The sequence below is a fragment of the Thermobia domestica genome, chromosome 13 (genome assembly GCF_964235325.1).
Source record: "Thermobia domestica chromosome 13, izTheDome1.hap1.1, whole genome shotgun sequence".
In the NCBI taxonomy this organism is placed as follows: Eukaryota; Metazoa; Arthropoda; class Insecta; order Zygentoma; family Lepismatidae; genus Thermobia; species Thermobia domestica.
This window is the reverse complement of record NC_137466.1, coordinates 179,470,893-179,485,355: the sequence shown is the minus strand read 5'-3', so window position 1 is coordinate 179,485,355 and position 14,463 is coordinate 179,470,893. Positions and strand designations below refer to the sequence as shown.

Below are 14,463 nucleotides of genomic sequence, written 5' to 3'. Positions count from 1 at the left end.
GAAACTTTAAATAACGGGACACAATCTAGAAAAAAAACAAAAAAAAGGAAAGTGTTCCTTTCGAAATAGAAATGGCTCTGTTAGTTGGGAAATATGATATGAAGAAGGACAATTTAATCAGAGAATTCGTTCTAACCATTGAAATCATCAACAAACGGAACTGCTGCACGCGATTGCTATGCAACAATATCATTAAGCCTTGGACAGCGCCGCATCGGAGGTGTTTACGAGCGGAAAGGGAAGAAGATTACACCGTCAGATACATTGTTGTCACTCGCAGAACATTGTGAAACACTTTCCGCTTGACCTTAGCCCGTTAACACGCACAATCCTTAACTCTAAAATATGGATGACATTTCCGAAAGACTGTCGCAGGGGTCATCGAGAAACCGTTTGTGATAATAGAGTGGTTGAAAGTGAAGTGCTCATGTGTCACATTGCATGGTTCACGCTAAAGCCATGTGGTCCGGATGGACAGTTGGCTTAATTGCTGGTAAGTAATTGACTTTCATTAGCGAAGAGCTTTTATATTAGTCTTGTAGTTTTGTACTATGAGCATCTTGTCTTAACAATTCACGTCTGTCGTAAGAACATATAAGAGGTTGTACTAACTGTCCTTCATTTCATCAAGTTTTATTTACCCCTTCCAGTAGCAATTTAACTGTTTGTTTGCCGAACATTTTCTTTATCTTCTATGTTAGTAGTTGTTGCTTCATTTTGATCTTGTAATTAATGTATTTAATATAGTAATATATATTAATTACAAGACCAAAATGAAGCAACAACTAGTAACAAAATATAGCATATTTCTTTTAAATTATTTAAAAGAATAAAAGAAGATAGAATACATACATTATTTAAAAGAAATATCGTTTGTAGGAAAGGTACAATCCTCATATTTGTGAGTTTAGACAGTGGTAAATAATATTTCTTAAAAAAAAAAAAAAAAAAACTAATTTCTACCGCAGTAAAACTACTAGTTTATAGGGTTGCCAAACGTCCGGTATTTTACCGGACAGTTCGGTTTTTGACCTCCTTGTCCGGTACGACTACAAAACCGGACGTTAAATATCCAGTAATTTTCCCTCTTACTAATCCCCTCTGTTCTATTCAGATTATTTTGGAGTAACGAAAGGATGTTTGTCAATGAATATCGTTAAAGCAGAGCTTATAATTTGCTTTTATATATATACCTGACGTGCGCGGAATTTGCTGAAAAGTTGAAAGCAGAAAATTTTATTGAACTTATCAAAACTGCTAAAGGTAAACAAAAGTACATTTTCAAGACCGCAGCTAGCACTTCTATATCTTCAGTTACATCTTCCAATTAAATAATGCATCCAGATCCAGTAAAAGTATTTAGGCATTATGAGAATACCAGCCCCATTGAAGCTGGTAAGACTTGTTTTTAAGTATATTTTGTGCATGCCATAATTACATTGCCAATTATATTTCCTTTTCTGTTTTAAATACGATTTACTATTGATGGCAGATACAAAATTTATATCCATCTACTCAACCAAAACTGGTATAAATTTAAGTATGCTTCAAAGGTAACTAAAGTTATTAAATTCGAACTCCGAATCGCTCAATTTTAGTGAAGTAACCACTTTTAGTTTGTTCACATTTTTGACGAGCGATATCACAATCGTATAGAGTATAATATGTACTCCAGGAGAATGTCCGGTATTTCCATTTTCGAAAGTTGACAACCTTATTACTATATGCGTAATAAGATTGCAGCTACGTTTACATTTTGGAACTGATTTTTTCCAGAATTGTATAAAATATTATTGTGTGACTAACATTTATTTTTCTATTATTATTATTATTATTATTATTATTATTATTATTATTATTATTATTATTATTATTATTATTATTATTATTATTATTATTATTATTATTATTATTTGCAAGTAGCGTGTTGAAAGGATTTAGTACATAAATACTTAGATTGTTTAGAAGAGGCCCTCAATTTTGAATATAAAAAGTAGGCTATACTTCTTATTTTCAAAAAATAATTAATGTAACGCCATGAAATACGCATTGTATATACATAAATACTAATATTAAAAGAGGACGGCCACTTGATTCAGTGATAGAACGATTATGTCCCATGCAAAAGATTCCTGATTCGATCCCCGACCAGGTATATGTGGACATCGAGTCCGTGGGTTTCCTCGGGTATTCTCTTTCTTCAGTTATTTCACAGTAATTCACTCTAATTAATTCATCAGTCTCCTTTAGCCAAAAGGGAAAACTGTTATGTTAAACCTGAAATTTCACTTCGCTTAATATGAGAGCAGGACTGGTCGATTCCATTTTTCGAACATAGAAAAACTGCCTTAGATAACGAAGCCGTACATCTTCCTCTACCTAGCCTTGTTTTCCTATTTTCTTGGAAGAATAAATCTATAGATTCATTGTCTGATGCAGCTTGCAAAGAAGTATTGGGGGGGAAACAATCGAGAAAGTAAATTTCAGAAGACTCGTTGCATAGATTTTAAGACAAAATACAACATACGAAGAACCGTCTTATACAGCGGAATATTAATTTGTCATACTCTTCCTGCTTACGAGTATAGTGACAAATTCATAGCAAAAGTGAATATATCCACTGAATTATGGAAAATATCAACTTATTGTGAAACAACGAGACTGACGTGAGAACTGTCTTGAGTGGCTTACAGAAGCCTACGTTCTCTCTACGTCAAACAAGATTTCAATCCCAATTTCATGACGAAAGAATACAGGTGGGGGAAAAGCTAGGCCATATACAGTTTTTAGTGGTGGTCATATTTATTGTGTACTAAATAATACAACTACAAAGTACTATCTTTGATCATCATGAGTGATTTCAATGTATCATTTGCCATTGAAAGATTTGGAGGCCACTTGCGATGAGATGATAAATTCTTTTTTATATATGATACACGCTAAGGTCTTTAGTATGATACATAATATCGTTTTTATTTATATAGTAGAGTTATTTAGTAGTATTTTGTAAGCACTGTTTCGTATATACTCTAAATTGTTACGCGATTCCTTGTCATGCGTTATTTTGAAAAATTAGTAAAACTAAAAAGTTTTGGGCCACGATTCTAACTCTCTAGTTCCCAGTTCTATTACTTGACTAAGGAATGATATCATTCAGAAGGTCATTGAAGTATTGATTTAAACAAGAATTGTAGGAAACCCGAAAATGAATCAAAAGATTGCGATCTTGGCAAATAATTAACTTTAGAATCAGGGACCACAAATTTTTGAACGGCCCCTAAATCGAGTTTTCGTATTTTCTGCGGAATAAGCACATCATACTGAGTTAACTGACAGTTTGGGTTTGGCTATACTATATCTAGTTTTCTAGATATAAGGCGTACAAGAAAATATTTGTTGAAATATATTGGATCTTTTGATTCAATTAGATCAGGGGCCACAAATTTTTGAACGGCCCTAAATCGAGTTTTCGTATATATATATATATATATATATATATATATATATATATATATATATATATATATATATATATATATATATATATATATATATATATATATATATATATATATATATATATATATTTTTAACGGAATAAGCACATCATACTCAGTTTAGTGATAGTTTGTGTTTGACTACCCTTTATGTAGTTCTCCAGATATAAGGCCTACAAGAAAATTTTTGATTGAAATATATTTGATCTTGTATCAGGGAGCACAAATTTTTTGAACGGCCCTAAATCGAGTTTTCGTATATATTTTTAACGGAATAAGCACATCATACTGAGTTAAGTGATCGTTTGGATTTGGCTACACTATAGGCCTATATAGTTCTCAGGATATAAGGTCTACAAGAAAATTTTCGATCGAATATATTGGATCTTTTGATCCAAAAATACGTACATCCTCCTCTCGGTACTTTTTAGAACTTTTTCGAAAGAAATGAGTCCGAGACGTTACAAGAGAATGCGCGTGAGGAGGATGCTGACTACCGATTGGGACCATCAGAGGGGAGTATCACTACAATAGCAATCTGTAATTTTATTCAGGTAGTATTAGCTAAAATTTATTGTGTACTTATCCTATTAATAAAAGACAAACATGTCAGTGCTTCACGCTAATTCCCAATAGTAAACAATTATGTCAATAACTGCGCTGCCTGTCCGACGCCAATAGATTTTGCTAGGATGCAGGCATTTTGCAGATTTAAAACTATTGTGACAATTTATTTGCAACTTAAGAACTGCATTGTTTCAATTTTACTATTTCAAAATAGAACAAGAGCTGTAACCATATTTGTATTTAAGCATGACAATTTAATTCAACTTAAACTGTATTAGATTACATTACCATATGGCTCTACAGCACTGGATGTACTTCCATTCCATCTTGTCAAGAGCCGTCACTAGATATATTTTTATTTAAGCATTGAGAATTTAATTCAATATTTAAACTGTATTACGTTACATTACTACTTGACGCTATAGCACTTGGTGCGTTTTAGCCTCCGGCTTCTATTCCATCCTGTTCACTGCTTTCTTTCTCCAGTTTCTTATCTGCATCGCCTTTAGATGATCTTGTACTTGGTCTTCTTCTTCTAGTATTTGAATAATTTTCCTTCCATCATTCTTCTTGGCATTTTCTTTTGATACATTCTTAATATATAACCAGCGCAGCTAATTCTTCTTGATTTGGCGAACCTAAACTCCCTTTCAGTATGATTAGCTGAACCTGCGCTATTTAGACAGCGTACAGTTCTAATATGAGCATGAGTCTTCTTCCCACTTCTCACTATCTATGCAAGTCCCTTTACGGACACAAGTAAAAGACAGGGAAGACTCAAAGGGAGTGAACTGTAATAGACAAACATATACATATATGAATGCAGTATTTTAATATATAGAATATTGGGATGAGTTTGTGGCAATCTTGGATAAGTAATAGATGATACAAATGCAAATATTTTTTCTTATAATTCCACATCCGAGTACTCCTCATTGTGGGTCCACAAGCCTAAGAAGTTGCCAGCTTGCAATAGGTATTGTCATTCAGATTAAAGCAAAGCGCCTGAAATGTGCATCAATTCGCTATACGTAACTCCTCTAGTGGTTGCCCTTCACAAGGGTATCGACCTAAAGCCTGTGACAAACATCTTGGCATTTCAGCTAAACGAATAAAACCCCAAGCTCTGGCGCGACGTTGCAAAGTGGTAAAGGGATGTGGCTATGGCTAAGCAGACAAACTATAGCGCGATCAGGTGACAGGAGATAGATGTGGATGTGTACAAAATAAAGGTGGCAATACCGCTGGCCTCTCATTTGTTAGCAGCATTTAAAGGGAACTTGGAATACCGGCTTCAAATGCCAAGATGTTTGTCACGCCGTTTAATTACAATGTTATACTAATAGGGCCAAAACGACGCCTCAAATGTGGAATAGACAAATAAGGACAAGTTTTCTTGAAAACTCGAACGAGAACTGACAAATCTACTCAAAATTTGTACTCGACTAGCGAAAACGGCACGTTTCTAGCACTTGTAGTTTTCGAGATCTCATTGTAGTGAGGATGAGCCACAAACATATAAACTTTTCTATTATTTTTATACGTGTATATAGATGTTTACCTCTTCATCATTTATACTCTTAATCTCTCTTTTTCTTTTACTATTTAATATTTCATATATTATTCGAATTATTTTCCTTTCAAATCCTTTCTATTATTTTCTTTCTTGGCACCCAAATCTCGGAACCATCGTAACGACTGGCGTGATTAGTGTCCTGTATATCTGTATTTTTTAGTTTCTCCTTGTTATACTTTTGCTTTTAGTAGTTTTCGGTTATTATAACACGCTTCATCTCCTGTTTGCACTCTGCCATTTATTATTGTTTCGGATATATTCCTTTTGTAATCTAGTAATAGCCCTAGATATCAAAATATATTTACTCTCTTAATTTCTTGTTTCCTTTTGTTGTTAAGCACAGATATTTTACTTTATATATATTTGTACACATTCCTAAGAGTTAATTCATTCTTCTAATTTCAGAGATGTGCTTTCTGATTCATTTTCAGTTTTATTTATGTTGTCTAGTAATCAGCATAGGCAAATATTTGGCTTAATCTCGTAAATATGGTTCCTCATTTATATCTCTCCTTGATTGCTTTATGGACTATATTAAATATGTTGTAAAGAGTATCTTCTTGCTTAAAACACCACAGTTGTATCTAAATTCTTGTCCTGTTTGATTTTCTATGTTCACTTTGGCACTGTTCCATTTATTGCCACTTCAATTAGGTTTTTTTGGTATTCCTATTTGCTCTAAACATGTTATTAACTAACTTCCTGGAGGCACGGTGGCTCAGTGGTAGAGATCTTACTTCTGGTGCGTATGGTCCTTGTTTCGATCCTCGGCCAAGGAAGCCGTTAATTTGTGAAGGACAGCATCGTACCCATGGGATTTCTCGGAGTTCTCCCATTTCCTCCCACATTCTCATTCCACCAATGTTTTCATCATTCACTTACCTATATCATACGTCTCCGTTAGCCTAAATGCCATAATCGTGAGACGTTAAGCTGGAAGATTATGTTTTATCTAACTTCCTTCTATTTGCAATGTCGAATGCTTTCCTGTGGTCTATAAATAGTGCAATTATGTTCCATGCTCATAATTTTTCTTTGTTGTATTGTAAATAGTTGATCTGCTGTGCTTCTTCCTTTCCGAAACCCACACTGGTGTTCTCCTATGTTTCTTTCTATTATACACATATGTATGTTCTCTTCTTCCCTGTAGTATATTTATTAGAACTTTGTATATAGTGCCTAACGGTGTTATTCACTGTAATTATTGCAATCTGTTCGATTCCCTTTTTTTTTAAGTAGAGCACAAATGATTCCCACATTTCAATATGTTGGCGTTTTTCTTCTTTCCATATGTCTTTAATTAGTTTATGTATTTCGTCTATGCACTCACACTTGCCTATTTTATAAGCTTTCCTATAATTTCATCTTTTTCTAATGATCTAGTTTCTTAATCATTCTTTTTTGTCAATCATCTTTTCTTTAGTTTGTTCCCCTATTATGACACCTGTCTTTTAGATGAGTATTATGTTTATTTGTGTTTCTTCAGTTTGTTCTTGTTCATTTCATAAAAGTTCTTCTTCTGCATGTAGTTGTTCCTTGAAATATTCTGTTCATTTCTTTCTTATTCCTCTTTATTTCTATCAACACTCCATTTATACCTTCGAATCCATGCACTTGAGGTTGGTATCCTTTATTTTGTTTATTGCTGCGTAAAGTTTTCTAGTTTCATTTCTCTTACTAAGAATCTTCTTCTCTCTCTTGTGTCATTTTGTCTTTCTTTTTTTTCCTACATATTCTATTCGCTTCTCTCGCAATTCTCTCTTATATCTCTTGTACCCCCTTTAGTATTGTTTCATTCGTATCCTTTATTGTTTTCCGACTTATCATCAAACCAATCACTCGGTAATTTTTCATCTGCATCTTTCCTATTACCTCTACGACCACTCTTCTTCTGTTTTTCTCTGTTCTTTCCCATTTGTCTTTGCTATTAATTGTATCCGTTGTGTTTTTATTTAATCTTCGCTTTTGCCTTATAATGATTGCTGGTCCTCTACATATCTATTACTGATCTACAATGTTTTTTGTTGACTAATATTACTTCAGTTTAATCGTTTGAAAATGGATGGTATTATACTGAACATGAATGACGTTTGCTGTTTTTATTAATACAAGGGCTGTAAACATATTATTTAGACTAGAGCATTAATATTTATATAACCACAAGTTAGTGGCCAAACTATTAAAAAAAAGTTAAATGTAAATAATTGGAGTTCTTAATTAAGGACGATTTTAACCTATTGTATACAACGGACCGAAAGGTATCCCGAAATTTTTAAAGCAAAAAGTATAATGCATGCACAATCTCTCTCTTTTTTTTTTTTTTAATCTTGGCCATCCTACTCCATCCTTCGTCAAAAAACCTCGTAGAGTTAGCTATAATCAGAAGGACATTTAAAAGCTGTGATTTTTTTTTAAAATTAAGTCCTTAACAAGTTAGAATGCAAATTTGGTCTTTATGCAGTTGTGAAGGAAAGTACAAGGCTTAAAAAGAAGAGTGGGTGGCCAGGTTTCTTTGAAGAGGAAGTGTTTGTACACAATCAAAATACCGTTGCATGGACCTTCCTTCCTGTTCGTAGTTTCTATAGAAATCTAACTTGAAGATTTAAAGGTAAGAAATTAAAATCGTAGCTATGTTTGAATAACATAGTATACATAAAGAAAGGGAAAATTACCCTTTAATTTTCAAGTCCTTATCCAGAACACTAAGGAGAGGGTCAAGATTTTTTTCTTTTTTTTTTTTTTTTTTGAGAGGGCCAAAAGTATCTTAATGTTTCCGGGCTGCTCAGCGTTCCTAGCCAACCCATAACTACGGGCCTCGGGCCTGGTAGTTATGCAATTGTTGAGTAAGAATAGACTGCAAAGGAAGAAATTCATTTGAAGAACTAAGACAATCTCTAGCGGCGAAACCGATCTGAATCTTTCTGTTTCTAAAATAACACAAATCTTGATCATTAATATTTCAAACACTCTTTCAAGGAAAGCATTATAATTTCGAACAACTGTCTCAAAGACAAATACAAATAAAAATAAGCGAGTTTCGTTTCGCAGTGTGAAACTACAGTAGACTTCCAACTTATGGGAATTCAATACTCAAAGTATAGTAGTACCTCTATAATCACTGGTTTCAATAAATTGATAAGATCAAAGACAAAACCTGTTCCTCGAACCCTGAATTTATATAAAAAAAAAGTCATTACTCGTCATGTCTTACTGTTTTCGTTCTATGGCGGAAAAGGTTGAATCGTAAAATCGTTAATTGCAACCACTTCCAGATTGCATAGAGGGTTAGGGGAAGAGATGGAATCTATTCTTCGGAAGATGAATCTACTACTACTACAAAAAAAAAAAAAAAAAAAAACTTTTCGATCTTTCTCATCGTTTTGGTTCTACGGAAATCAGTATTGAAACCAGAAATAGTAATTTCAACCACTTCCGGTTTTGATAGAATGTTATGGGCTATGACGACATGCTCTTTTGAAACACTGAATCGATTGCAGAAAACTACTTGCCGCTATCTATTATAATTTTTCTTCTATGGAGAAAAGTGTTGAAACCGGAAATGACTAATTTGAACCACTTGCGGTTTGAATAGAGGGTTAATAAATGTAAAGATGAAAGGAAAGGTGGAATTGCAAAAAAAAAAAAAAAAAAAAAACTCATCTCACTATTTTTGTTCTATATAAGTCAGTATTGAATAAGTAAATAGTAGTAAACTGTAATCACTCCCGAGTTTTGGAGTGTATCGGACTGTGATGGTATGTTCTCTTGACAGCCTAAATCGTTCGCAGAAATCCACTTAACACCGCGTAACAAGGGCGCCCATATTGTGGTTTCCAAGGGGGGGGGGCAAGTATACGCGACATTTCAAATATAGGTTCAAATTTTGCTGTAACTAATGTAAAAATTCTATTGGGTTTTCGATATCCCCAAGTACAATTTCCTCTAGGGGGGACGAGCGCCCCACCTTGCCCCCCTGATGGGCGCCCTTGCCGTGTAATATCATTTTGTTCTATGGAGATAAATGTTGAAACTAGAAATAGTTAATTTCAGTTTGAATAGAGTTTTAATGGAAGAGATGGTACTTAATGTTGCGACGCTGAATTGATTGCATAAAATTAAAACCGCATCTCGATATCGCTTATGGTTTTTGCTCTGATACCTATCAACAGATATACGGACAAAACCGTTCTACTATGTATAATACTTCCGACACTTATGCATAATAGTTTGGAAGTCTAAAAAAATAATTCTTCAGGAATATACCATTTTGTTTTATGTGATATTGGTCAATTAAATTCGTTAAAACACCATCACGGCTCGTTGCCAGTCGCACAGACAAAAAAACAAATTGCTTTTCTTTCCCCATTTTGTTTCCTCATCCGGTTCTTTCTGGTAACACGAAATGCTTATTAGAGCTATTTTTTTCTTCTTTAACAGTTTTATTGAAAGAGGAAATTGCTGAGTGCTTTCTTTCTCTCCAATCTCAAAATAGGCTGAAGCATGATTTTAGTAGAATAAAACAGTGATATTGCTTGAAGTACATGTTCTCTTACTTCATTTTTCTTCTTTCAAGAAGTTCAAGGCGATTCAGAAAACCTTCATAGATTTACACACTTTTCTATACTTCCGAAGACTTAGTTTCATATTTTATACTATAGGATTGACAACCATAACACTCAAACGATAGCGGCCTCTTTATATTCAATTATTGATCCTACACAGTATGGCATTTTGAGTCCCGAATAATTCATTTGCAATGGGTAATTCATTTATAAGGGGTCAGATGATGTAAATTTGTATGGCTGGGAACCCTACTTACATTATTACTGAAAAAGGATCGCTGGTTCATTCTCCCTTATTAGCTGCGTGAAGTATCCCTACATTTTGAGAAAAACATCAATTATTTGTAACGAACGACGTATCTCTTTAATGTCACAAAATATTATTATTATTATTATTATTATTATTATTATTATTATTATTATTATTATTATTATTATTATTATTATTATTATTATTATTATTATTATTATTATTATTATTATTTTCTCGAAAACTAACTAACTCTATGGCCTATGGAACCCGGAGGTTCAATGCCGCGTTCACAAAAGCTCTCCACTGATTTCTATCCTTAGCCAACTGGATCCAGTTTCTACTTTGTATTCCTATCTCTGCGAGATCCATCTTAATATTGTCCTCCCATCTGCGTCTAGGTCTTCCTAATGGTTGTTTTCCGATTGATCTTCTAGTCAAGATTATGAAAGCGTTTCTACTTTCTTCCATTCTAGCTACATGACCTGCCCACCTAAGCCTCCTAGACTTAACAACCCTAACAATGTTGGGTAAACCGTATAAATTATGTAGTTCCTCGTTATGAAGTTTCCGCATTCTCCATTCCCGTTCCTCTTGGTTCCGAATATTCGTCTCAGTATCTTGCTTTCAAATACTTTCAGTCTATGTTCTTCTCTCAGAGTAAGCGACCATGTTTCGCAATCATACAGAACAACAGGCATGATTATTGTTTTATATATTTTAAGCTTCAAATTCCTCGACAGAATTCGCGACAACAAGAGATTTTGAACTGAATAATAACATGAATTCTCTGCTTTTAGTCGACATTTAATTTCTTCGTGAATATGATTTTCGTCTGTTAACATTGATTCTAGATATTTGAAAGTATCCACTTTATCAAAAGTATTATTTTAATATTTTAATGCCTTCATAATTTGTCGTATTACGGTCCCGACGCACTTCCATGTATTTCTCCAAAACTACACTTAAGAATTTACTATCAAGCATGTTTTCTTGTTCATCTTGGTAATCGATCGAGTGATATACAGGGTGCTACGATAATATACCGATAAACTGAAGGAGATTATAATAGACGTGAAATTAAGCAAAAAATTGTCTAATGAACATGAATAAGAAACGGCACCGTTTTTCCGTGAGAGACATTCAAAAAGTGGCGAAAATGCTGCTATACGTCTTTTTAGCGTTCTTTGACGTCAATAGTCTACAGAAAGTTGTCACCCCTTTCCAAGTTGTCGTCACGTAAATGCCCTTGTAATCGTGAGATTGATCTTAACACATGGGAATCATTTGGTGTTGTCGATTGGCTCCTTCTTGTACACAGTTCTGTTAAAATTCTACATACCTTTTAGACATGGATTATACTATTTACAGCACAGAGTTCCCTATGAAAGTTTTGCTTATTCTCTCTCTTAAAAAAACAAGAAAAAAGTTTACCTATAACTAGTCTCTTCTTTATTACTCTACTTGTGAGCCCGGTGGCTCAGTGGTTAAACCCTTCCTGTTGGTTTAATGGCTAGTTCGTGTACCTGTGGTGTGAGTGGTCCCCGGTTCGAATTCCTGTGGAAGAGCTTTTGAAATTTTAACTGTCTTCGGTCTTTCCGTGTTTGTGTCCCTATCGTGTCCGGTAGTTCAGAACAGTTGAATAAGGGTCAGAAGATTGTTTTAAAAAGTGGTAGAACGCGCACCTATGATTTGTGGGGTCTTTGGTGTAATCCTAGTTCCTTTTAACAATTTTTTTTTTCTTATACCTAGCATTCTGCTATACGTGCAGTTCATACTCCGTACAATATTCACACTCTCACCTTATCTAAGTTCTCTAAGGCTGGCCGCTTGATCCGGAAATTACAAGAGCTAATGTGACGCTCCTCCAGAGTATTTTTTTCTCTCGGTATATTCCACAAGAACGTAACAGTTTAGCCAAAGGGAGCTCTTCAAATAAGTTTAAAATTCTAGTTATCACATTCAGAAGGAACCCCTTTCTGCTTGCCTGGAGCATTGGAAAATTCTAATCACAACCACTAAGCTTGCCTGGAGTTCTGTGGTTTTCTAACTCCACTACTTAGCTTACCGGAAGCTCTGGAGTATCATTCCCATGGTTTCTGGGCCTTGGAATCACCCGTTTACTAAATAAGAATCTACGTAATGAACATTGTATTAGTCTTCGACCTGAATTATAGTGATTTTTGTTATATTTGTATTTAACAGGATATTTGTAATTAAGAAGTTGTGGGAGAAGGTTAAAAGTCCCGTGTGGTGATTACTCTGGCTACTACTTTAGCTACATATTTTTACAGTGTTTTACAATGAGTAACGATGAAAAAGATAATATTTAAATGTAATGATTAATGAATATATTGTCGTAGTGTGAAATATTCTTTTGTGATATAAATTGGAATTCCATCTCTACTCTGCATTTGAATAAAAATAACATGATAAAACCCAATTTGGTGGCTTCTAACCACGTTTAAAAATGCGTCAGTTGGTCCAGCGTTCTTCTATGATACGATCACAAACGTGATTACATTCGTTTCTATTAATACTCGTTAAAAACAGGAAATTCAGATGAGCTATTGCATTGTTGTTTTCCAGTGTTGACACCTATCTTAGCAACGTACAGGCATCATCCATGTTTTCTGGCTGCTAGAAATAGAACCGAGGAACCTGTTTGTGATAACTTTGAAAGGACCTTCCATAACAGATTAGAATTCGATTGCTTCTACAGAACATCAGGTTGTAAGTATAAAGGACATTCAGTAATTTATATCTATTTTAGAATTAAGAAGTCTCCCAAGATGTGTTAACTAAAGAATTGTCTTTTTCTGTCAGTACTGTACCACCAGGATTCGAACTAACAGTAAGAGGCGAAATTTGTAGTGAAAATTTCCCTTGTCTTGTATAATTGAAGTAATTTCTCCAGCCCAAGAATTTTTTTTCTTTTCATTAAGTACTTTCAGATGGTTGTTTTTGACATAATTTCATATTAAATTTCGTCTCGTTATAAATCCTAAATACTTCAGATTTTTTGAAGTTGGTGATATTTCGAAAATAAATCATTTTGTAAGATTTAGCGTGTTTAAATTCATAATGCTCGTTCAAGTTAGTTACTTTACGCAGTCTCTCTGAAAGTTTATAGAAGTGAATGCAAAGTCTATAACTACAAAATGAGATGAAAATGAACATTACACGAACATTAGAATCAAATAAGGTAGAATTAAATGTATATACCAAAAGAAACTTAACTAAAAGTGTATAGTATTTTTGTTGAATCCCAACTTTTACTGTGTCAGTATTGTATAGTGTTTAAGTTCATTTGATATTGTCACTTACAATGCACATTTGGCAAAGATGCATTAGGAAGGCCAGTATGGTCCATGATTTAATACTTCCATATCATCTGCAAACAGAGGGGATGTGATCAGCATCTTGCTACACTTTCCTTTTCTCCCCAGGTTTTACCAGGTACTCATTTGACAGAGAATGGTTCAAAAACTGAACAGGCCTTAAATGAGCTTAGAATAAGTGGGTTATCCACGGGGATTGCACCTGGACCATCCATTTGGTAGGGAGAAGCCTTACCGACTACGTAAGCATGGTGGAAGGAACTATCATCCATATTTTTTTAAAAACAGACAATCTCGGTTTGTTGGATTTCAAGAGAACTTAGCAAAAATAAAGGAGAAATGATCGTTTCGAAAGGGATTGACTCCGAATAAGAAAATATTAAATCTGTTTGAGTGCAACATAAATTTTGTTTAGTTAATACAGTATATGGATAAAAAGGTAGTGGCAACATTGCTCTCACGTTGTCATGTGAGCCAGATAGCCACAGATAAGTCAGATAGCTATGATCACAGATACATATGCACTATAGAAATCGATTTTCGGCTTAATTAATTTTACAAAAATCGATTTTTGGCTTTCCGAAAAGTCAATTTGTACAGCACTAGTTTATACCATCTACAACGCAAGGAATTCAACATATTTCAAAACAAAGGAAAATATTGAAAATAT

The 14,463-nt window shown here is 34.0% G+C and overlaps 1 protein-coding gene across 2 annotated transcripts in view; it reads left to right on the top strand.

Moving 5' to 3' along the window:
• The first annotated feature begins 248 nt into the window (after positions 1 to 248).
• LOC145667442 (serine protease inhibitor dipetalogastin-like) overlaps positions 249 to 14,463 on the top strand; it is a 32,373-nt gene continuing 18,158 nt past the window's right edge. For both annotated transcript variants that reach the window (XM_081734923.1, XM_081734922.1), the window contains exons 1-2: positions 249 to 493; positions 13,042 to 13,185. In XM_081734923.1, coding sequence (XP_081591049.1) covers positions 442 to 493; positions 13,042 to 13,185 — 196 coding nt within the window. In that variant the 5' untranslated portion in view covers positions 249 to 441. The remainder of the gene's footprint in view (positions 494 to 13,041; positions 13,186 to 14,463) is intronic.